This window comes from Ambystoma mexicanum, chromosome 4q (assembly GCF_040938575.1).
Source record: "Ambystoma mexicanum isolate Mex_15411 chromosome 4q, UKY_AmexF1_1, whole genome shotgun sequence".
Classification (NCBI taxonomy): Eukaryota; Metazoa; Chordata; class Amphibia; order Caudata; family Ambystomatidae; genus Ambystoma; species Ambystoma mexicanum.
The window spans coordinates 437,762,225-437,786,833 of NC_090928.1; the positions used below are offsets into that span (position 1 = coordinate 437,762,225).

Here is a 24,609-nt window from a genome sequence, read left to right on the forward strand (position 1 = left end):
TCCGGGGTCTGTTCGACCTGGGGCAAGCAAAGAGACAAGATGGCCAAAGGACAGAACAAAGGACCTTGTGGAATGGCCATTTTGGAGCCAAGCCACTGACCAGGGCCAAACGCGTTTAACAAGATGTGGACCGAAAGAAAGGGTTAAAAATAGGAGGAGAAAAACAGCTGCTACCAGCTCTGTCCAAGGCACATTCGTACTTCTACCAAAAAAATCCTTTAAGGTTGTCTAGGGCCTTTAAAAATGAAAAAGCGCACTATAATGGAAGGTACTTTGCATCACGTTCTTTGCAACATTTTTACCAGCGCACAAAGTAAAACGCTAAGGGAAACAAAGTCTCCCAGTACTGACTGTCTTTAAGGGCATGTCGGTTTCCCAACTACAAACTGAGCGTAAACCCAACAGAGTGCAGCAGAAGGCTGTGCTCCACTGGAAAGTCAGGCTAGGATGGTCAGACAACAGCAACAAGTTGGGGGGCAGGGGGAGTTCACAACTTGAGGGATCATTACAAATAAATGGAAATCTTTCCCAACAGCGTCCACAAAGGGAGTAGTCTTCTGTGGATGACCAAATGATCGGCCGCCCTCTTTAAAATGGCATTGATCATTTTGAGTTCGCAAGATATGAAGTAGCCCCCTGACTCTGACTTTCGTCTCCTTTCGATCTTTGAAAGATACAATCCTCCACAATTACCACTAGATCTCGGACTATATGTGCAACATGTGACTCTAAGCAGATACAATGATCGGAAATGCTATTACGGTGAGTAATGCAGGTCATATATTAACATGTCTCCCACCTGCAAACCAACCAAGCATGATCCTGCTTATCTTAATGGGCCAGGGTTGGTAAATGATTAGTAGCGTTCAGGCTGCTAGGATGAAGCACTGATTGTATTTGGCTTTCCAGCGTGGATGCACTCAACCCGGCCTGCCCCGTGAAGCGAAACCAGGATCAACCTTGGTTGGTTTGTGGATGGGGTAGACGTGAACTGGTGTTGTGACAAGGGGCATAAGCTTCTAATAAGGTCTGCTTTAGGTGCGGGTCATATAATTTACGGCCGTGGGTGAACTTCAACTTAGTGTGGTGGATCCACTGATAAGACTAGCATAAGGTGGCGGCTGCCAACGCGTGAGTTTTGCTTGTGTAAATGAGCATTGTAGGTAAGATGCATAGGAACAGTTTTCCTCATCGCTTGAAATACGCTAAATACATGCCCGATCCATTGTGCCAATAACATTTCTGAGTTTAACAAAAGGAGATGAGGTTGCATCGGCTCCTTTCAGAGCTGTCAGTTGTTGGGTAAGATTTCCACAGAGCTGGTAAATCTTCCTTTCCTTGTTCAACTCCAGAACTTTTTGCTTTTCTAGTGGGATATTTTTCATTAATACCTCAGTGAGTGGGAACCTTTTTCCACACTCACCTGTCTTTAACTCTTTTTTATGGTTGTCATTTTTAAGACTCTCCATAGTGTCTTTTTAAAGTTATCATGCCTAACAACTTATTGGCAATAAGTGCCTGTTGCTGGGTTGCCCTAGGGGCTCCTCATTTAACTCTCTAGTGCTAACCTTGAGTGAACTACAGTCCCAAGGGTAGAAAGAATCTTTGGATCCCTTTTACATTTTATTCTGTGAAACCAGCACACCTCACCCCACCTTATGTGGAGTGCTGGGGAGATAAAATGTATCCCCTTTCACATTTAAACTGTAACAATTCTGTTACAGTGACAAGCTTACCTTTAATGGCTGGTGGCAGTGATATCTTTTACTAATTTGGTGCACCTTTACCGTGGGCTGTAATCACAGCTGCAGTAAAGGCACCTAAGGGTGCTCATTTTACAAAAATGGCCCCTGTCTTCTTTTTCTGCCATTTTAGTGTTTCTTGTCGTTTCTTGATCCTTCCACTGACCTTCAGGGCGGAAAATTCCTTTGAGTTGTCTTTGGTGGGAGTCCCCTGGACACCCCGCCCAGGCTCCAGTCAGTCTAAGCACAGGAAGTGGGGGAGGAGTCCAAAACTTCCCCCTGCTTTGTCTTAGGCCTTCCTTCAACTGGGCCAAATTCCAGTGGGGGGCTGGCTGTCCTGATTGGAACAGACGCCCCTTTCTTGTAAAATGCGGGGAGAGAATGCAGAGGTTGTGCTGTAGTTTCTGATAAATACTGAAAACCTGGAAGCTGAAGTCCTGTCGACCACTGGAACAGAAAACCAAAGAGGATGACGAAGGAAAAATGGCGGGAATGATTTTCAGCGACTGGAGAGCCTGCTGTCTAACCGGAGCCTGCTGCAGCCCTTCCTTCCGATCGACCTGGGGTCTCCGAAAATGACGAGCCGAGCCTGGTGAGACCCACTAGACTCAAGACGACCTGCATTTTGAGCCATCCCACGGGTTGCTGCGACCTTGTGTTCTTGCAATACCCCAATACCCTGGGACCTCCAGCCACTGTGCGTTGCAAGGTCTTCCGAATCTCGCTGAAACTTCGTGGGCATCCTGGTGTATCTACAGAGACACAAATCGATTCCGAAAAGTCCCCTCACGAGTGCTGGACCTTTCTAACAACGAGAATTCAACCGCGATTGTTCTGTCTCCTGTGCTCCTTGAAAAGGCGCCAACCCCGCAGAACCGCATTCAGCCACAAGAGAACTCTTGCCTAGAGCCTTCATCAAACCCTGCTGCAAAGTCCCTTCTGCGGTCTTGTGTTCAGTCTCCAGGACAAGGAATCCAGTGACTGGGTATTTGGCTGCAGTCCCTGAAGTTTTCCTGCTGCAGTCTCTTCATTGCTGAGGTACTGTGTTGGCTTGGGTATATACTTACCTTAAGCCTGTTGGGATTTCTGTGTAGCGTTGGGGTGTTTTCTGTGATTGGGAGGTCCCTCATCCAGTACACCCAGTCCCACTGCTAGAATCCTTCTGGGGTGTCTTCTGCGAAGCCCCTGGACCCTCTTCTAACCCTAGAAGTAAAGTACTCACCCGTTTGCCCAGTTTTCCTAAGGAACTCTGACTTTTGCTACTAAAGAACTTATTCTAACTCTGCCTGTTGGTCACTAGTCCTAGTGACCCCCCTTCTGCCACTGATAACACGCATGCTCCAAGAATAAGGGAAAGACTTTGAAGGGATTGGGACTTCTGCCTAGAAAAGAAATCAAGTGTTTTACTTACTTGTAAAGAGTTGGTGGGTAACTGTAATTCTCAGAGTGAACAGTTACAAAAGTTCTTACTGATCTTGAATGTGTGATGCACTATTCTTAAAAGTATGGTTAACATCTTTTCTTCCTTAGCCACTGTTTTACCAGTCTAAAAGAAAGTAGATGTGAAGATATTTTACCCTCCTGTGATTAGGTTGTGCCTCTTTACAAAGGTAATGGGTTCGTTTCACCAGATTATTCCTGTAGGGTAATTGTATGAGTGTCCTCCAACTGTTGGTATCACCAGGTTAGTCCTGTTAGGATAGCTGTAGGAGTGTCCTCCAACTGGGTCTTGCTTTCCCTGACTTGCTGCTAGCTTGTCCTTAATAAGTCTACATTAGGTTGTTGCCTACCTAGAATAACTATTCAGTAAAGTGACATTGGGTTTTACTTTCCCCTTCATTGTGAAGTTAAAGTAAGTGGGTTTTAATTACCTTGTGTTAGCTGTGTGCCATCCAAAACAAGTTACCAGAGTTATTGCTTACCTCAATCTGGGGTTCCCTGATTTCCAAAGCATCTGTAATTGTATATTACATCCTTAGGTTTTACTCACCTGGTATAACTGTGTGTTATGACAAAAGTAGTTATAGGTTTTTACTGCACCTAGAATAAGTTTCACTATTCACCAAAAGTATATTGTCCATTTGACTGTTTGTGATTTGTTCCAAGAGTCACTGTACAACTGGAAGGGCCTACTGTCCTTGTATTACCAAAAGTAACCTAAAAGTAACCATTGGTCTTTTACTCCCAAAGAATAGGCTTGACCTATACTAAATGTGTATGACAAGGTTTTGACTTCCCTAGAACTACTGTTGGGTGTTCCAAATAAGGTCTATACTTGGGTCTGTGTACTTTATATGAAATCACAACACTATACTTTAATGTGTTAGTACTTACTTAACTCCTAGATTTATCTGGGCCTACCTGTATTTAAATAAATCCTTTATTTTTACAATACATAGTGTTTCAGTGTTTCTTTGGATCATTTGTATGACAATTTCATTTGTACTGTATCTACTGCCCGCTCTCCCTCCTAAGATAAGCCTGGCTGCTCTGTCTACGCTACCCTGAACTCAGGTGGTACTGCCTTAAACTAAGAGTGGAGTCTTGTACTGCCTCAGTAGAAGGATTTTGCTAGGCCCTTAATTGGACTTCAGAAAAACTGTCCTAACATCAGTTCACCTGCATTGTTCCTCCATGGGCGTTGTGGTAATGGGACACTGTGGTGCACAAAGGGATAGGCATGCAGCATGTGCACATCCTTGCAGCTCTGCAGACATTTAAGAGGCTGTCTAATTTGATAACCGATCAAATGAAGGCAGTTAATGTACCCACATTAGTGCCCTCCAATAAGTTGCCTTTGTATGTTATTGCGCAACCGTAATCCTTACTGTTTTGACATGGCGCATTACATAAGGGGGGTGGGAGAAGAGAGGTTGGATGTTTATAAACTGTTCTCACAGTATCTGAAAGGAGCAGTTCGAAAAGTACCGTTATTGCTCAACTGGAAAACTAATGCTGGATTTGTAATTACTGGACAAATGCACAAGAGCCACTGTTGCAAGGGCTCATCAAAATGGCATCTGTGTGTGACATCTTCAGAATGACATATTTGGCTACTACTTCAAAAATTAGAAATTCTCGCCTGCGTGACGCATCTCTGCTGTAGGTGCTCAAACCACTGTTAGTGAGTGTCTGAGGGTGGTGGACTTGCTTCAGTGGTTATTTATGGTTGGGGCACAAGTACGTATCTCAAAACTAGCTTCTGATTTTTTTTTTTTATTTTATTTTTTTTTTAAATCCTATTTCCAGTACACATTCATTTAAAAGAGCTTCATGTGTCTAATGACATAGACATATAGCTGTAACAACTAAAACTTCTTCGGACAACGGCAAAACCTTGCTACAGATGGCCAACTCCTTGTTGCCAACATGTCATGCTGCCAACTTTTGCAAAATGATCCTTTAGTAAAACCAGGTTTTCGTCCTTTGGTCACAATATGGTAACATGCATAGTTCATATTGATTAATAATCTGTGTGTCAATTGTTTCAGTAGTGTATGCTGTGTACAAATAATTTGAAAATTTGAATGCCCTACTCATGATATTCTCCCTTTTCAGTATTATGGGTTACAGATATTGGAGAACGTAATAAAAACCAGATGGAAGATTCTGCCAAGGAACCAGTGTGAAGGTAGACCAAGTTCTAAATTTTTGATTGCTAAAGCCACTAATTGGCATTAATTACGGGTCGGATTGTATACCTTTTTTTTTCGTTAATGGCATCAGACGTGGAAAATTAACTTTTCTTGCACATTGTTTAATTGCGTGCACCATTTTCATTTCCTAACCATTGCATTGAGTAAAAAAGGAAAATGGCTAATAGTCAAATTAAAAACCAGTGTTAAGCATACCCTCAAATGTGCTCTCCGATCCCCTTCGCTTCTCCCTCCGAGGCACATAGACCATTTTATGTTTTGCAGTTATGGCGGGTGAATGTTTGGGTCACTGGTTCACACTTTCCTATAGTGCTTGTAATATCTGAATACATCTCCACATGCTTTGGGCAACCAGCTGTAGTACTGGGACTATACCAGTCTATCATTTCAGGTTGAACTGTTTCAACTATTGAAGGACCAGACAAAGAAGGTAAGCATTGCTTAATTTATTTCTTTACCAGAGATTGGCTGCTGTCACTTTTCCAGAATTTTTCTCCCAGCTGTTTGAAGCATTATTCAGCCAAGCCTGCCAATGAGAAAATAGTCAATCGTGTTGGGAATCATGCACTCTGAATTTGGTGGTCCCAGTCAGGGCAAACCAGCGGACCCCTGCCACACTGCCCAATTACTCAAAAGTAATTACATACATGCATGTGCCTAGCCTTTCATTCAACAGATGGTGACCAGCAATGAGCCATAATGGCCTTGGCGGATGTGTATTTACCGATCTGTTAAATTTGGATTTCTCATGCTGCAGATTGTGCAACCTTTTCTTTTTACAGACTATTCCACCTTCTCCAGCATGGGGTCTGGCATGGATTCACATGCTCATGAATATTCCCCGTTGCCAGGCTGGGAATCCTCGGTAAAGAAAAAATCAGTATCAGTATCAGTTTCGTTTCTGATCTGTCTTTCTTAGTAGTAACCAATCACTGATCTCTGTGTCATACTGCCCCCAGCCAATGACTGCCCTCTCCCTAAGCCCCGCCTCTGGCAGCCATCCTCAGATTTTTACCGCACGCTCAAGTGTTGGGAGTCCTCGTGCTTTAGCGCTTGAGTTTTTGCTGCGTTTTTCGTGCTTTTTCAGGAAATTTTCTCTTTCGGTTCGAGCCTCAAGCTCCACCGTTTCTACTTCCGATAACTGGGTCCCGTTTCAGAATTCTTCTACGCCCCTCAAGGGTGGAGTTTTCGTCGAGTTTACGCTTCTTGGTGGATTCTGTAAGATCTGCGGCCTACCTCAACGGACATGGCCCAGGACAAGGGAAGCTCAACGCCCATATCCAAGCTGTTCAGCTGCTGCCCTGGATGCGGATTACAAAACGTTTTCAAGGAGGACGAGCATTCGCAATGTCTCTACTGCCTTCATGAGGACAAGACGCACGTGGAGAAGGACTGTGCGTTCTTCAAGAACCTTTCGGAACGGACCAAACAAGATCGTCGTTCCCGCCTCGCCGGGAAGAGCACAGCAAGTGAGAAGGCGAAGAAAAAGACTGAGCAGGCTTCTAAGTCCTCTGAGGGAGCCCCGGTGATGGGGGCCCAACAGAAGGCCAAGCACCGCGAGTCCGCGGGCACCGGGAGCGCCGAAAGGTCTGGCTCTTCAGCTGCCAGGCAGGGCGTGACTTCCCCGGGAAGTTCAACCACAAGCCAGCGCTCTGGTTCGGGGAAGAGGAAGTCCGATAACCAGGCTAAGCTGCTGGAGCTGCCCCGGTCGATCTCGAAGGGGGAGCGAGACGCTGACCCCCCATCCCCTCCCCAAGGCGACGGCCCGGGACGCACCTAAGGTGGTGCTGGCTTTGATCCAGCCGGCAAAGGCCTCTATCGAAGTGGTTGCTGCGACCCTGGCGAACCCGGTTGAGACTACGCCAGTGGAAACGGCCTCTGGGCCCAGTATCCCTGCCACCGCGGAGAGAATCCTCTTTCCAGCCCATCGTTAAGACCCCCGTGCAGTCCCCGGCGGAATAAAAGGGGGGGGGGGGGGGCGGCGGCGGCGTGGCCATTACAGACTCGGAATCAGCCTCTGAGGATTTGGTGGAAACCGAGAAGGGCCTCAAAGAGCGGTTCGAGAAGGTTCGATCCCAGGGGACGGTTCCAGCTGATGTGATCGAAGATAGCGACGATGGCGACAAAGAGGGCCCAGTGGAGCGGCCATCCCGTCAGTCGCAGCCATTACCCGAGCCCCAGGATAGCTCGGCTGCCATTTTGTTGGGATCCAATCCTTATGTACCGAGAGGAGGACGAGATTACCACTGACCCCGACCGAGGATCCAGAACTAGGCCCGTCAGGAAACCCTCCGAACAAGCGGAGGAGAGTCCACCCTTCGTGCCCGCCAGGCCTGTGGACCCCTCATCCCCCTCGCCGGACCCTAGAGCGGATACGGCGACGGATACAGCGACACGGACGGCGGCAGCGATGACACAACAGACATCCCGTCATCACCCCACCCCTAGCCCCCCTCGGGCTTCTCCAGCCGATGAAAGTGGCTCCTTTCACGCCTTGATAACCAGGGCATCCAAGCTCTTCCAGCTCTGCCCTGAAGAACAAAAAAATGGAAGGTTTTCTTTACCAACGACTAGAGGCCAAGAGGAAGACTGTCCTCGCGGTGCCTTTGCTCAACGACATCTGGGACGAGGGGCTTGCTATCCTCAAGAACCCTTCCACGACACCCGCCAAGAGGGACAGGTACGAGAAGTACTGAGTCCCTGATGCCGCCCCCTTGTGCCTCAGGGCCCAGCCCACACCAGACTCTGTCGTCTCGGCAGCGGCCAAGAAGAAAGCTAAGGGTGCGGCGGCTTCAACTGCCACTTCCCCGCAGGACAGCGAGGGCAAGAAGTTGGACTCCATGGGACGACGAGTCATCTCGGCGGCGACGACTATTAAGGCGGACAATGCCTTAGCGATCGTGGCCCGCTACGGCAGGGAGCTCTGGTTCAAGATAGCTCCCCTGCTAGACTTCCTACCTGATGACAAGAGGGCGGAGGCCCTACAAATTCTGCAGGAAGGCGAGGTGGCGTCGGATCACGCCATAACGGTGGCAATGGACATTGCCGATACCAGATTTCGCCAACTGGGCAACAGTTTGCCTCCGACGACGAGGATGGCTCAAGGCGACGGACTTTCGCCAGGACTTCCAGACCAGAGTGTTGGATATGCCGTTCGACGGCAACAACCTTTTTGGTAAGGCAGTGGACGAGTCGCTGCAGGCCATCAAGACCGACTCGGAGACGGCCCGGGCCCTAGGGCTACTTCAACGACGACGGCCCTGGCCCTAGGGCTACTTCAACAACGACGGCCCTTTCGGAGCTCTGGAGGCAGGCAGGGTGCCTCCAAGGGATCCAGCGGTGGATCTTCCACATACCGTGAGGCGGCCCGCTCCTCGTACCAGGAGGCCTACAGAGGTCGTGGCAAGCAAGGGGATCCCGCCGTCGTCGGCAAGGAGGCTATGGCGGCAAGGCCTCCTCCAAGCAAGACTGACCTGGTCGTGTCGTCGGGCCCCCACCGAAGCACCCCAGTGGGAGGCCGGCTGACAAAGTTCGTCAGCATGTGGGAGTCCATCTCCACCGACCGTTGGCCAGGGTGTCCAGCACCTAACGGGTACTCGCTGGAATTCCAAAAGAAGTGCCCTCGCATTCCTCCCGTGGCCAGGATGGAGAATCACGTCCCTCAACTGCTGTTGGAGGTAAGGCCGATGCTCAAGAAAGGGGCCATCGAGCTCATCCCCAGGAGGCTCTGGGGCTCCGGAGTGTACTCCAGGTACTTCGTCGTCAGGAAGAAGACAGGCGGTTAGCGCCCCATCCTGGACCTGCGTCGCTTAAACAAGTACATCAAGGCGCAGAAATTCAGGATGGTCACCCTCCAGCACGTGCTGGGACAGCTGGAGGAAGGAGACTTCCTATCGTCTTTGGACCTGGATGATGCTTACTTACACATCCTTATTCTTAAAAGGCACAGGAAGTTCCTCAGGTTCGTGGTTCAGTGACTCCACTACCAATTCAGAGCCCTACCGTTTGGATTAAAGTCGGCACCCAGGGTTTTCACCAAGTGCCTGGCACCAGTGGCTGCGCCTGCGGGGGATCCACGTTTACCCCTACCTGGACGACTGGCTAATCCGGGCAAGGACAAGGGAACTCGCCGTCGAGCACACGGTGAGGACCGTCCGGTTGCTCACGGAGCTGGGGTTCGCCATAAACTACCCCAAATCCCACCTGGTTCCATCGCAAATAGCACTGTTTCTGGGAGCGAAGCTCGATACAGTGGGGCAATTGGCCTCCCCTTCAGAGGAGAGGACCAAGACCATCCTGGGCAAGGTGCGGCGCCTGCTAGCCATGGACGTGGCCAGGGTGAGGTCCATCAAGTCCCTCCTCGGGCTGATGTCCTCATGCATCTCTTGTACCCCTTTGCAGACTTCAGATGCGTCCGCTACAGGAGTTCCTCGACGCCCGCTGGCTTCAGGCGAAGGGCTGTTTCGAGGACAGGATCCCTCTCGACGAGGAGTTCCTTCGGGCGATCCTATGGTGGGGCAGCCGTGCTCACCTCATGACAGGCACAGACTTTCAAATCCCGGCGTTTGAGGAGACGGTGACGACGGACGCCTCTCTGGAGGGTTGGGGGTCCCACACCGGAGCACTCCACGCAAGAGGCCTTTGGCTCCCGGAGGAGAGGTCTCTCCACATCAACATTCTGGAGCTCCGAGCAGTGTTCTGGGCTCTCAAGTCATTCCTTCCGTCCCTCAAGGGCAAAGTGGTGAGGATCTTCACCGACAACACCACCACGATGTTCTATATACGGAAGCAAGGAGGCACCAGATCCCCAGCCCTATCCAAGGAGGCCCAGGATCTATGGTACAGGGCCGTCGCCCAGGGGATGTTTCTGGTTCCCTTCCACCTGGCAGGAATAAAAAACACCATCGCCGACTCACTCAGCAGGGAGCTGCGCTCGTGCCATGAGTGGGAACTGCGCCAGGATCAAGTGGATCGACCCTTCCAAAGATGGGGCAAACCCCAGATCGACCTGTTTGCGACGGCGACTAACTCCAAGTGCCAGAGGTTCGCCAGCAGGTTCCCACAGCTGAGGAGCATGGGGATGCTTTCTCGTTCCCTTGGGATGGCCTGTTTCTATACGCGTTCCCTCCGTTGCCATTGCTGCTCCGCCTCATCAACCAGCTCAAGAAGTCCAGTTGCAGGATGATCCTCGTTCCACTGGCGTGGCCGAGGCAGATCAGGTTCCCGGACCTTCTGGACTTGTCAACGTCCCCACCAGTCAAGCTGTTGGCGGACGCGGATCTTCTCTCCAGAGAAGGAGGCGCCATTCTCCATCACGACCCACAGTCACTGAACTTGCAGGCTTGGCTCCTACAGCACTAGAGTTTGGAGGGTACGATATCCCAGCTGATTGCAGAGAGGTTCTTGCAAAGGCCAGGGCATTGTCAACTCTCAAAGTGTTACGGTCATAAGTGGAAGAGGTTCTCTGTCTGTTGCCGTGCACAGACGATTAACCCTCTGCGGATTACGGCCCCTCAAGTACTGCTGTACCTACTGTCGCTGGCCAAAGCTGGACTAGCTCACGCCTCCCAGGATTACGGGACGGGCTTCCTTGTGGTCTCATCGCCTGGTGAAGGAATTTATGAAGGGACTATTCCGATCGTTCCCGCCAGTGAAGGCTCCTGCCCCGGCGTGGGAGCTTAATGTGGTGCTGACCAGGCTCATGGGGGGCCCCATTCGATCCTATGCATTCGGCGTCTTTGAAGTTCCTGTCATGGAAGACAGCGTTCCTCGTGGCCATCACCTCCGCACGACGAGTGGGAGAGATCCAGGCCCTATCTTGCAAGCCTCCATACTTGACTTTTCATGACACGAGGGTGGTGCTGAGGACGCATCCCTCCATCATGCCCAAGGTGCTGTCGGACTTCCACCTCAACGAACCCTTGGTGTTGCCTGTTTTCTTCCCGTCGCCTTCGTCGCCGGCTGAAAGGACTCTGCACTCGCTGGATGTGGCTAGAGCGCTGAAGTTCTACGTGGACCGCACGAAGAGCTTTCGGAAGACGTCACAACTTTGTGAACTTTGGACCTGTCAATCAGGGGAAGGCTCTCTCAAAGGCTTTCATTTCCAGATGGCTCTCCGGCTGCATCATGCACCGTCACCGGTTGGCAAAACGACCGCTGCCCGGCCGTCTGAGAGCCCATTCGACCAGAGCGATCGCTGCTACCACAGCGTTCCTGTCTGGTGTGCCGCTGCTGGACATCTGCAGTGCTGCTACGTGGAGGTCGACGCACACCTTCACAAGATTCTACTGCGTCGATCGGGACTCCAGGGAGGAGTCCAGAGTCGGCCAAGCAGTGCTGCGCAACCTGTTCTCCTAAGGTGAGCCTGGTGAGGAGGTAAGAGACGCTTAATGTTGAGTTGTTGTATTGCGTGAAGACTTTCGATGCTCCTCGGCTGGGGAAACCTGCTGGCGAACCTCCGGCAGTTGGAGTTCGTCGCGAGCAGATCGATCTGGGGTGTGCCCCAGCGTCGGAAGAGGCGGTCCACTAGGTCCTGTCGTAGTTCCCACTCGTGGCACGAGCACAGCTCTCTGCTGAGCGAGTCGGCGATGGTTTTTTTATTCCTGCCAGATGAAACGGCACCAGGAACATGCCCTCAGGCTGAAATTATCAGGATTCCCCCATCTCTCCCCACACAGACCTCACATGGTGGTTCAGGGACTGCAACCTGCGGACGGGCAAGTCCTTCCGGCCCCCTGCTCTTCAGGTGACGATTACCACAGACTCCTCCCTAGAGGGCTGGGGAGCCACCCTGGAGGACCTATCGGTCCATGGCACGTGGGCCCGGCAAGAACAGGAAAACCACATCAATTGGCTGGAACTGAACGCCATCTGGTTAGCGCTCAGAGCCTTCCTCCCACGTATCAAGGGAAGAGTGGTCCTCATCCAGATAGACAACTCGACCAGTATGTACTACATCAACAAGCAAGACCGGGGGGCGGGTGGGGCGACCAGATCCCCTTCCCGGTGCAGACTGGCGATCAGCATGTGGGAATGGGCCTTGGAGAACGACTTCTACCTCACGGTAGTCCACCTTCCGGGGTAATCCAACCTTGAAGCGGACAGGCTCAGCAGATTGGGAGCGGACAACTACGAGTGGCAGCTGAACTGCCTCGTTGCACGGCAGATTTTCCACTGTTGGGGCTTCCACAGGTGATCTCTTTGCCACCAGGCACAACAAGAAGTGCCCCAGTTCGCCTCCTGGCAGGGGCAGGGCCTAGGCTCCCTGGGCGACGCCTTATAGATCTAATGGAACGGCATGTCTGCTTATGTCTTCCCCGCCCACTCCACTGATTCAGAGTACTTTGCAAGTTCAATGAGTCTCGCCTGCTCAACCTCATTCTGATAGCTCCGTGGTGGCCAGCACAGCCATGGTTCTCGGAGCTGCTCAGCCTCTCAGCGGTCCCGCCAGTCCACCTCCAGATGGGCCCAGCACACCTTCTGACACAGCGGGGGGGCAGGGTCACCCCCCCTCCCCCCAGAAGCTGGCACTCACAGCGTGGTTCCTGAGCAGGTGACGCTCAGCCACCTCAACCTATCCCAAGCCAACCTGGAAATCATACAGGGGCTAGGAGCAAGGCTACCAGGGCCCAGTATAAGAGTACATGGACCAGGTTCTGCCACTGGGCTCACTCCAAGGACATCGACCCGTTGGCTTGCTCATTGGAAGGACGACGTGCTGTCATTCTCGGCTCACCTCGCCAACACTGGCGTGCAGGTGGACACCTGCTGCACATACCTCTCAGCCATTGGTGCCTATAGGAACTCTGAGGAAGGGGTCTTCTCCTCCAACACGATCGTCAGGAGGCATTTGGCCAGGCTCGCTAGGCTCTACCCGCCCATCAGGAAGCCACACCCTGTGTGGGATTTGAATCGGTCTTGGGCACCCTCACGGAAAGCCTTTTGAGCCTATGGCGACGGCAGACATCAGGCTGGTCATCAAGACAACCCTGTTAGTCTGCCTCACAAAGGTGCGCAGGGTCAGCCAGATCCAGGCCCTAATTGCCTCAGAGCCGTACACCACCTTTCACAAGGACAAGGTGGGCCTGCGGACCCATCTGGCATTTTTACCTAAGGTGCCATCAGCCTTTCATTTAAACAAGGATTGTCTGTCCTACATTCTTTGTGGACCTGAAGGACGAGCCTCGGAGTTCTGCACTGCCTGGATGTTCGGCGGCCCTGAAATTCTACCTGGACAGGACCAATGGCTTCTGCAAGTCAGATGCCCTATTTATTACCTTTGGAGGCGCCAGCCAGGCTGCGCTATCAGGCCTCCAAAACCTCGATCTCCCACTGGATGATATCGGCCATCAAGGAAGCGTACAAGGGCCAGCATAGACCCCTTCTGGCAAACATGCATGCCCACGCGGTCAGGGCCAAGGCAACGGCAATCGCCTTTCATCACCATGTCCCCTGGCACGTCGTTTGCAGGGTGGCCACATGGGCCTCTCCCTTGGCTTTCTGCAAGCATTACTGTTTGGATGCCGGCTCCAGATCACATGCGGCTTCCGGGCAGGTGGTTCTCCGGAACCTGTTTTCTTAAGGAGAGTCTCCTCTCCACCCTGGGGCTACATTCTGTTGTAATCGCCCATGCATTATGGAATAAAGGGGACAGGACATTAAGAGTAATTATAAATTACTCACCGTAGTGACTAACGTACTCTTAGTCCATAGTCCCCTTTCCTCAATGCGTCCCCCCCCAATAATCTGTTATTAGGCAATGGTGATTCTATTGTCGACGCGTCTTTGGGGACTGAGGTGTGGCGGCGGATGGCAGTCAGGTCAGCGCATGCTCCCAGGGCCGTGCCTCTAAATTTAGAGAAGTATATTTTTCTGGTGAAAAAGGTTCCGTCTCCCATCCCTTTTTTTTAGGGACGCCCCCAGTATGGAGGAAAGTGGACTATGGACTAAGAGTACATAAGTCACTACATTGAGTAACTTACAATTTCATGAGCTTGTGAATCCATGCCAGACCCATGCTGGAGAAAAGTTACAGTTAAGTAACTTGTTTCTTTTTGAGCCGAAAATCCTAAGAGTGCAAAAAATCCCTGGATTGGGTCAATGTCAAATGGGAAGGCCTCGATGCAGAATCCAGCATAGGTTTCAATAGTGATACGGAACAACTTAATATTAAACAAACAAACTCTTCACAACCAGCCCCCAGCTCCATATGGATCTGCTGGGTCTTGCTGTGAAGAACTCCTGCTGCTAAAAAGGCTGCACAAAAAAAGACCCCAAGCAAAGGTGGATGAACAGTGATTTTGTTTTTTTTTTTTTTTTTTTTTTTGCAGAAGGCCCGGTTTGGCAAGCGCTAATGCAGACACAGAACACTTATACCTGAGGGAGAGTTATTTTCAAAAATTGTTTAGATATTTGGAAGTAGGAGGTGGAATGTCCTATGGGATGTGAAACTTTATCTATTAGGGTTAGGACGGACGCTGCCACAACATTGAATACAATTTACTGTAACACCCAGCCTCCGACCCCACCTGAGATTTGATCTCAGCTAAAAGGCTCTTGAAAATGTATAATGGGCGACTTCAATCTATGGTAAGTGGATAATGATGACGCGGCAGCTCTGAAATTGGGTTTATTGCAAGCATGGGCTATACACAAGATATTGATCTACCCACTCATGTTAAGGGCAATATGCTGGATTGGGTGGCCTCTTAGAAAGTCATTTTGAGCAAACCTAACATTGCCCCATGCCCCTGTTTGGATCACTTTCATTGAGGTTGATCTTGCACAGGAGCGTAAAATTAAAAAATAGGGCAATAATCCCGAGTCTGTCAAGGAGTGGATTAAGCCCATTACAATGAATAATTCACTCTTCCATTTTGCAGAAGGTATGACGGATGCACTGTTGTGTGCTCTAGAAAACGCAACCAACAATCTGGCGCCGCTAAAACTCAGGAAGGTGAACAGTTACTTAAAATGCCTGGTTCTTAAAAGAACTAAAAGGATTAAGAGTATGCAAAAGGAAAGATTTCTGCCGGTGGAAGTCCTCCACGGCCGATAGTTTTCGTTATACAACATCAGCGAAGAAATATGAAGACGCTGTAATTAAATCTAAGAAGGATGCATGTGACATGCAGATTGCTGAGGCACCGCACGAGTCCAAGGAAATCTCCCAAAATCTTGAAGGAGTTCGAGAAGCTGCCAACATTCAGCCCATTCAGAAAGCTAAAGTCCTGAAAGTCCAAACCACTATTTCGAGTGGATTGTGTCCTCCCAACGTATTCCTCATCTTAGATGTATTCCATCCAGCTTTGCTGCTCTTCGGAAATTTTTTCGGCAGAGGGCGCCGTGCGTCGATGTCGATGGTCCCTTGAAGGCTTCCGTCGAGGGTGACGTCATCGGGTGGCCTCAGTTCCGTTTTTCTGCAGTTATGTTGCTTTGGACATAGATATATATATTAGTTACTTAGCACTAACTGTATTTCTCCAGCATTAGTATCTTTCATAGATTCACATGCGCCCAGCCACCTCCCCTGAGACGCCGCTCCAAGGCCTGGCAGTCATCGTACAGCTCAATCTGAAGATGGCTGCCTGGGGTGGAGCTTAAACCCTGCCACCTGATTGTTTTAGGGTAATAAAGGAACAAAGTGAGGTGCAGGGAACACACAAGTGAATGTCTTATTAGACATAATGGACAACTCTTATTGCCTTTTCATATGGGGAGTGTGTGTGTGTGTGTGTGTGTGTGTGTGTGTGTGTGTGTGTGTATATATATTTCTGAGGCTTGTGGAATCTGCTTGATCACATGCTGTGCATAGGCTGACATCTAGTGGAAGCTGCAAAGTATTACAGTTTGTTTTTTCCAAACTCGAAAATGGGCGTCAACACAGGGCGTGCCAGTAATGCTATCCCTAGTGACGTCCACTGTACCCAAGATCCCCAACGCGTCTAGGATTGTTTTTTTCCGCCATACTGGTCGGAAGCCTTTTGCGGAGTCCCCTGGCCTTAGCCATACTTTTGCAAAAAATTTAAAAGAATAATCTATTGACATCCTTCCCCACCCCAACGTCTAACTTCGACACTCGACGCCGGCTGGAGAAGAAATCAACCGTCGGCTGCTGCACGACGGATTTGGGCCTCGGAAGGCCTCTGGCCTCGGCCCGGGCCTTGGAAGGCCTCTGGCCTCGGCCCTGCAAGTAGGGAGAGTGGGGGGTGGTACATACTCTACACTCTTGGTATATAGGTACACCTTATACATTTCCTACACTTAACAGCCTGCTGCCTCAAGGTGCGTATGGAGCGTACCCCTGCCCAAGTGCAATCGCAAATACCCTTGGGTCGTCGGGCACGCCACGTGCAATCTCTGCTTGCCGAGGGACCACCCTGAAGCGAACTGCAGAGCGTGTAGTAGGTTTAAACCTAAGACACTTAAGGACCGTTCGACGAAGTGTTGGGCCCACCACGCCAGGCAGGCGGCCATGGCAGCGGAGGGCGCCTTCAGCGACGCCGTACTTTCAGACAGCGAGGGCATTACGGCGTCGAAAGACAGCGGAGCGCAGGTCCCCGACCTCAGAAGGTCGTCCGGCAGGGCGGCTATGTGGAAGACCCCCGGCGACACAAGCGTTTCAAATACTACACACACACCAAGTCCAAACGAGACTCGACAACGTCGAGTTCTCGGAAAGAGGCACGAACAGAACAATCCGATTCGGTGTCCTCTGGGCGCTCTCGATCAAGATCGCCGCATGACTCAGGCAATCATTCACTCTTGCCAAGAGTGCCTCGCTCCCTAGGCTAACAGAAGTTCGATCGTCGGAAGAAGAAGACGATTTCCACCCCCAGGCCGCGCTCCAGGAGTCGGAGCCCGCAGTTAAAATCAGCGAGGCCCCACTCTCCAAGGACAGGGACACCACCCCCGATCCACGACGCCAGGCGTCGAAAACCTCCGGAGCCACGAAAGGACAGGGAAAACATTTTTCCACTCACGGGGAGGGGGGAAAACAGCAGAAGAAACAACCTTTGCACTCTTCCACACCTGTGAAACACACCACTCCCCCTAGACAGACAAAACCAGGTCTGCTGATATGTCTAAAACCAGCAAAGCTACGCAAGATAAATCCCATAGACTTGCTGAGAGTCATTCCCAGTTCCAAAAAATGTTCCAGTGAAGACATAGATAGGGTCATGTCAAGAATGTCTTCTTTAGCTGACTTTTATCATAAAAATCAAGAACATTTCCTCTCGTATGATCCACAAGGGATGACACCCTCAGGCTCTAAGGATCCTATCCCCTCGAATAAAAAGCCCCGGTTTGAAACACCGATGAGGTCAGACCCCTTCGAGGTACAACCATACTCAAGACCATACTCACTGTATCAAGGAGAGGCTTCCTTTGGTGAGGTCCAAGAATTTGGCATGGTAGAAGAGCAAACCGGGATGGGCTACTATGGGGATGATGAGGACCAGGAAGAGGAAGAGGAGGACCCGGAAACATACAGGGTAGACTCCCCGGTAGAGAACGAAGCCCCGGTTACCGACTCCCCGGTCGATAACCAACCCCTCCTAAACGAGGTTCTCACACGCGCAGCAGAACACTTCCATATTGACACCCACGGTGTCCAGGAGGAGAGGGACTTCGCAGAAGAGTTAGTGGGAGAAAGGAGGCCTGTTGCCCAGACCATCCTTATCCTTAAGTCCATTCAGCGGAGAATAGATCCGTCCCTGGTGAACCCGAACCTCACCAGAGCAGTCAATCCCAGGGTTGAAAAACTTTCCAGGGCGGCCCAGTCTGACCCTCTCTATATAAGAGGACTACTGAAGCCAGACTCCCCAGTTGTCACCAACACTCGTAAGAGGGCTGGAACACCCTTGTCATCGTCCGAAGCTCCTCCCGACAAGGAGAGCAAAAAACTATATGGTTTCGGCAGGAAAGTAGCCTCACCGTCCGCCTATCAAGCAAGGATTTGCAAACTCCACCACCCTGTTGGCCAGTTACAACTGCCATCAGTGGGAAGAAGTCGCGGCACTCGTAGCCTCTGCTCCTGAACCTTTAAAGGGCCAGCTAGGTCAAATTTCCGCAGAGGGTAGAGCCATGTCTGGTTGCATTTTGAAAGCAACCTTCGACGCCGCAGACAACGCAGGCAGATTGATAGCGGAAGGCACTGTTATCAAGAGACATGCGTGGTTACGGCAGTCTGGTTTTAAGGCAGAAACCCAGGCATTGTTGGACAAAGCGGTGGAAACCGATCTGTTTGGTAAGGCGGTCGAAGACGCACTGAAGAATGCCAAGGACGAATACGAAACACTAGTTCCTTGGCCAGTTAACCAATAAACCCCCTAACCAGAGAGGGAATGGAAATTTTCGTCGCCCACAGGGCCAAAATTCCCAGAGAGGATCTAACTATTCCCAGGGTCAGGGTACACAGTGGAACAACCAACAGTCTACCCAGGGGTACGGCAGGGGTAATAAGAGAGGTCATGGTAAAGGCAGAGGCAGCCCCAACAAGGGAGGCGGCACGCCTCCACCAAAGCAGTGACGCTCAGTTCAGGGTCCCTTCTCACGCAACCCCAGTAGGGGGACGCATTTCCAGCTTCACCCAGGCTTGGCAAGGGATCACATCAGACAGATGGGTGCTGTCAACAGTATCCACAGGATATTGTATAGAACTACTGCAGCGTCCCCGGAACCATCCTCCACGACAAAGAGTACACACTTTAGAACATCAGAAGATTCTCCTCGAGGAGATCGCCATTCTGCTAGAAAAGGACGCGATAGAACTCGTCCCGGGACACCAGATAAACAAGGGTATTTATTCAACTTACTTCCTTGTGCCAAAGAAAGATTTGACAATGCGCCCAGTATTGGATTTACGGCCTGCCAACAAGTATGTCAAGCCCCAAAAGTTTCGTATGACCACGCTACAAGAAGTAATCCCCCTCCTAAAAAAGGGTATTACATGGCAACCTTGGATATGAAAGATGCTTATTTTCATATTTCCATGTTCCCAGCGCACAAAGTTTTTGCACTTCAAGGTGGCCAGTCGACACTACCAATTCAAGGTACTGCCCTTCGGGATAGCTTCGGCACCAAGGGTATTCACCAAGGTATTGGCGGTGGCGGGTGCACACCTACGCAGGGAGGCAATCCCAGTGTACCCTTATCTGGACGACTGGCTCATAACGGGGGAAACCCCAGTAATTTGCAGGACAAACATTCAAAGGACGATCGACCTCCTCCACGAATTAGGCTTCTCAATCAACGAGAAAAAGTCAAGCCTGGTGCCAAGCACCTACAAACAGTTCCTAGGAGCAATCCTAGATACTCAAGAGGGGTTGACCTTTCCTTCAGAAGAAAGAATTCGGAATATACTACTGCAAATTCCGCATTATCAGTCCTGTCAACAAATAACGGTACGCAAAGCAATACGTTTAATGGGCATGATGGCGTCATGTATTTACCTGGTCCCCCACGCGCGCCTGCGTCCCAGTTGGCGAAACAGTGGTCTCAGGCAAGTGGTCAGTGGGACGATCTAGTGGTCGTTTCGCCAACACTGGTACAAAGCCTTCACTGGTGGACAAGAGAGAATCTTGCACAGGGGAAACCCTTTTACGATCCCGAAGTACAGGCAGTAGTCACTACAGATGCATGTCTGACGGGGTGGGGAGCTCACCATCTCCACCACACAGCTCAGGGTCTCTGGTCTCACTCAGTGGCCAAGAACCACATCAACCTGCTAGAGCTTCTGGCAATATTCAGAGCGCTTCAGGCGTTCGAGCCCCACCTACTAAACCTGTCAGTGCAAATCCGGACGGACAGCACAACAGCCATGTTCTCCAGCATGGGGTCTGGCATGGATTCACATGCTCATGAATATTCCCCGTCGTCAGGCTGGGAATCCTCGGTAAAGAAAAAACCAGTATCAGTTTCGTTTCTGATCTGTCTTTCGTAGTAATAACCAATCACTGGTCTCTGCGTCATACTGACCACAGCCAATGACTGCCCTCTACCTAAGCACCGCCTCTGGCAGCCATCTTCAGATTTTTACCGCATGTTCATGTGTTGGGATCCTCGTGCTATTGCTCTCGAGCGTTAGTGCTATTTTTCGCGCTTTTTCACAAAAAACTTCGATTCTTTCGGTCAAAAGAGCCTCGAGCTCCGCCGATCCTACATCCGATCAACGGGGACCCGTGTCGGATTCGTCTGTGCCCCTCAAGGGTGAAGATTTCGTCGAGCTACACTTCGGAGGACTCCAGAAGCTTCTCAGGCCCGGTCTCGGAGATGGCCCAGGAGAAGGGAAGCTCGACGCCCGGAAAGCTGTTCAGGGTCTGCCCTGGATGCCAGCTGCAGAACGTCTTTAAGGAGGACGAACACTCTTTCTGCCTTTACTGCCTTCATGAGGACAAGACGCACGTGGAGAAGGACTGTGCGTTTTGCGGCAACATGTCGGAACGGACCATGAAGGACCGCCATCAACGTCTCGCCAACTGGCTGGAGGGTAAGAGCCCGTCTGGCGAGAAGAAGAAGAAATCCGAGCGGTCTTCTAAGACCTTTGAGGGCGCCCCGGCGACGGGGGCCCAACATAAGGCCAAGCACCGCGAGTCCGCTGGCACCGGGAGCGCCGAACGGTCGGGCTCTACGGGCGCCAGGCAGGGCGCACCCTCCCCGGCACCATCAACCACGAGCCAACGCTCTGGGTCGGGTAAGAGGAAGGCCGAGCACCCGGCGAAGCTCCTGGAGAGGCCCCGGTCGAGCTCTAAGGCAGAGGAGGAGCGTGGCAGTGCCCCCTCCCTCAAGGATAAGGCGGTGAGCGCACCTAAGGTGGTGAAGGCCTTGATCCATCCGACCAAGCCCTCTATCGAAACGGTCGCGGCGGCCCTGGCTCAGCCTGTGGAGGCTGCACCAGTGGTGGCGACCTCAGGGCCCAGAATCTCCCTGCCTCCTCGGAGGGAGTCTTCTTTTGTGCCCATCGATAGGACCCCCGTGAAACCCTCCGTGGGGAAGAAGAAGGGGGGGCAGGGCGTCGTCGTAGATTCGGCCTCAACCTCAGAAGAGGAGCTGATCGAGGTCTTAAGCCACGGCCTAGGCGTGGAAGAAGGCCAGCCCGTCGGAATGGACCCCGACGCAGGTGACGACGACGACATCGTCGAGGATACCGACGGGGCCCCTGCTCGCCCGTCGAATTCCCCTCTGCCAGCGCCGCAAGACAACTCGGCGGCCATTTTGTTGGCCATACAGTCCTTATACTCCGAGATAAGGACGAGGCTACCGTTACCGACGGAGGAACCTCTCCCGTCGGGGGATCCAGAACCGGGACCTTCTGGTGTTCCCCCTACCAAGAAAAGAAGGATCCATCCACCACCTCCTTTTCAACCGTCGCGCCCCGTCCAGCCCTCCTCCCCGTCAACCCGAGGGGATGATACGGGGACTGACACGGCAGCGACGGGTACGGACGACGAGGCATACGACGAGGATATTCCGTCGTCGCCTCCCACCAGGGCTTCTCCGCCCGACGAGATCGGATCTTTCCACTCCATGATCTCCAGGGCTTCCGAGCTTTTCCAACTCTGCCCTGAGGAGAAGAAAAAGGAAGGCTTCCTTTATCAGCGGCGCGAGGCCAAGAGGAAGACGGTCCTCGCAGTGCCTCTGTTGGACGACATTTGGGATGAGGGCCTTTCCCTCCTCAAGAACCCTTCCACGACGCCAGCTAGAAGAGACCGGTACGAGAAAAAGTACCGGGTCCCGGACACGGCCCCCCTATGCCTCCGGGCGCAGCCTACCCCGGATTCCGTCGTCTCCGCGGCAGCCAGGAAGAAAGCGGGGGGGGGTGCGGCCTCCACATCGACTTCCCCGCCGGACGGCGAGGGAAAGAAATTGGATGCTATGGGACGTAGAGTCATCTCGTCGGCAGCGACGACGATTAAAGCGGCCAACGCCTTGGCTATCGTGGCCCGCTACGACAGGGAGCTCTGGTACAAGATAGCTCCCCTGCTGGATTTTCTGCCGGACGACAAGAGGGCGGAGGCCCTGGAGATCCTGCAGGAAGGTGGTGGCCTCGGACCACGCCATCACCGTGGCGACGGACATCGCCGACACTGGGTTCCGCCAGCTGGGCAACGGCGTTTGCCTTCGACGTCGTGGATGGCTCAAAGCTACGGACTTCCGGCAGGACGTCCAGACCAGAGTCCTGGACATGCCCTTCGACGGGAACAACCTGTTTGGGAAGACAGTGGACGATTCCCTTCAGGCCATCAAGGCGGATACTGAGACGGCCCGGGCCCTTGGAGTCCTGCAGCAACGACGGACGCCCTTTCGGAGCGGCGGAGGCAAGGGCGCCTCCAAAGGTTCCGGCGGCGGTTTCGCTTCCTACCGTCAAGCGGCCAGCTCGTCGTCGCAAGAGGCCTACAGAGGACGAGGCAAGTCTAGCGGACCCCGCCGTCGTCGCCAAGGAGGTCAAGGCGGCAAGGCCGCGTCCAAGCAGGATTGAACCGGCCGTGGGGTCGGGCCCCCACCGAAGCACCCCGGTGGGAGGCCGGCTGGCGGGCTTCGTCAGCGTGTGGGAGTCCATCTCCACCGACCGTTGGGTGCTGGACGCCCTGGCCCGGGGCCACGCGCTCGAGTTTCAAAGAAGGTGCCCGCGCGTCCCCCCCGTGGCCAGGAAAGAACTTCACGTCCCTCAACTTCTCCTGGAGGTAAAGGCGATGCTCAGAAAGGGCGCCATCGAACTCGTCCCAAAGAGGCTTCGGGGCTCCGGAGTCTAGTCGAGATACTTCCTCGTGAAGAAGAAGACGGGAGGATGGCGCCCCATCCTAGACCTGCGACGTCTGAACAAGTTCATCAAGGCGCAGAAGTTCCGGATGGTCACCCTCCAGCACGTCCTGGGTCAGCTGGAGGAAGGAGCGATACGGTGGTGGGGCACCCGCGCGCATCTGACGGCGGGCATGGACTTCCAGACCCCAGCCCACCAGGAGACTGTGACCACGGATGCCTCCCTGGAAGGGTGGGGAGCGCACACCGAAAATCTGCACGCAAGGGGACTCTGGCTCCCGACGGAGAAGTCCCTGCATATCAACGTCCTGGAGCTCCGTGCAGTGTTTTGGGCCCTCAGGTTCTTCCTTCCGTCCCTCAAGGGCAAGGTGGTGAGGATCTTCACCGACAACACCACCACCATGTTTTACATCAGGAAACAGGGCGGAACCAGGTCCCCAGCGCTGTCCAAGGAGGCGCAGGACCTGTGGCATTGGGCCGTCGCCCAAGGGATTTTTCTGGTGCCGTTTCATCTGGCAGGCATAAAAAACACCATCGCCGACTCACTCAGCAGGGAGCTGCGCTCGTGCCACGAGTGGGAACTACGGCAGGATCTGGTGGATCGCCTCTTCTGACGGTGGGGCACACCCCAGATCGACCTGTTCGCGACGGCGACGAACACCAAGTGCCGGAGGTTCGCCAGCAGGTTTCCCCAGACGAGGAGCATGGGCGATGCTTTCTCGTTCCCCTGGGAGGGCCTGTTCCTCTACGCGTTCCCTCCCTTGCCTCTGCTAATCCGGCTCGTCAACCAGCTCAAGAGGTCACGGTGCAGGATGATCCTCGTCGCACCTGCGTGGCCGAGGCAGATATGGTTCCCGGACCTTCTGGACTTGTCAGCGTCCCCGCCGATCAAGCTGCCGGCGGACGCGGATCTACTCTCCAGGGAAGGAGGCGCCATCCTCCACCACGACCCGAAGTCGCTGAACTTGCAGGCCTGGCTCCTGCAGCGCTAGAGTTTGGAGGATACGACATACCGGCCGATTGCAGAGAGGTTCTTGCAAAGGCCAGGGCGTCCTCGACTCTTAAATGCTACGGACACAAATGGAAGAGGTTCTCTGTCTGGTGCCACGCACAGAAGATTAACCCTCTACGGATTACGGCTCCCCAAGTACTGCCGTACCTGCTGACGCTGGCCAAAGCTGGTCTGGCACACGCGTCCATCAAGATTCATCTTGCTGCGATCTCCCGATACACCAGAACCACGGGGCGGGCGTCCTTGTGGTCTCATCGTCCGGTGAAAGAGTTCATGAAGGGACTGTTCAGATCGTTCCCGCCGGTGAAGGCTCCGGCCCCGGCGTGGGAGCTCAACGTGGTGCTGACCAAGCTCATGGGGCCTCGGTTCGAGCCTCTGCACTCGGCCCCGTTGAAGTTTCTATCGTGGAAAACAGCTTTTCTTGTGGCCATCACCTCCG

At 52.5% G+C, this 24,609-nt stretch overlaps 1 protein-coding gene across 2 annotated transcripts in view; it reads left to right on the plus strand.

The window, feature by feature from the left end:
- XPO1 (exportin 1) overlaps positions 1-24,609 on the plus strand; it is a 1,118,801-nt gene that overhangs the window by 185,505 nt on the left and 908,687 nt on the right. For both annotated transcript variants that reach the window (XM_069608010.1, XM_069608011.1), the window contains exon 4: positions 5,301-5,373. In XM_069608010.1, coding sequence (XP_069464111.1) covers positions 5,301-5,373 — 73 coding nt within the window. The remainder of the gene's footprint in view (positions 1-5,300; positions 5,374-24,609) is intronic.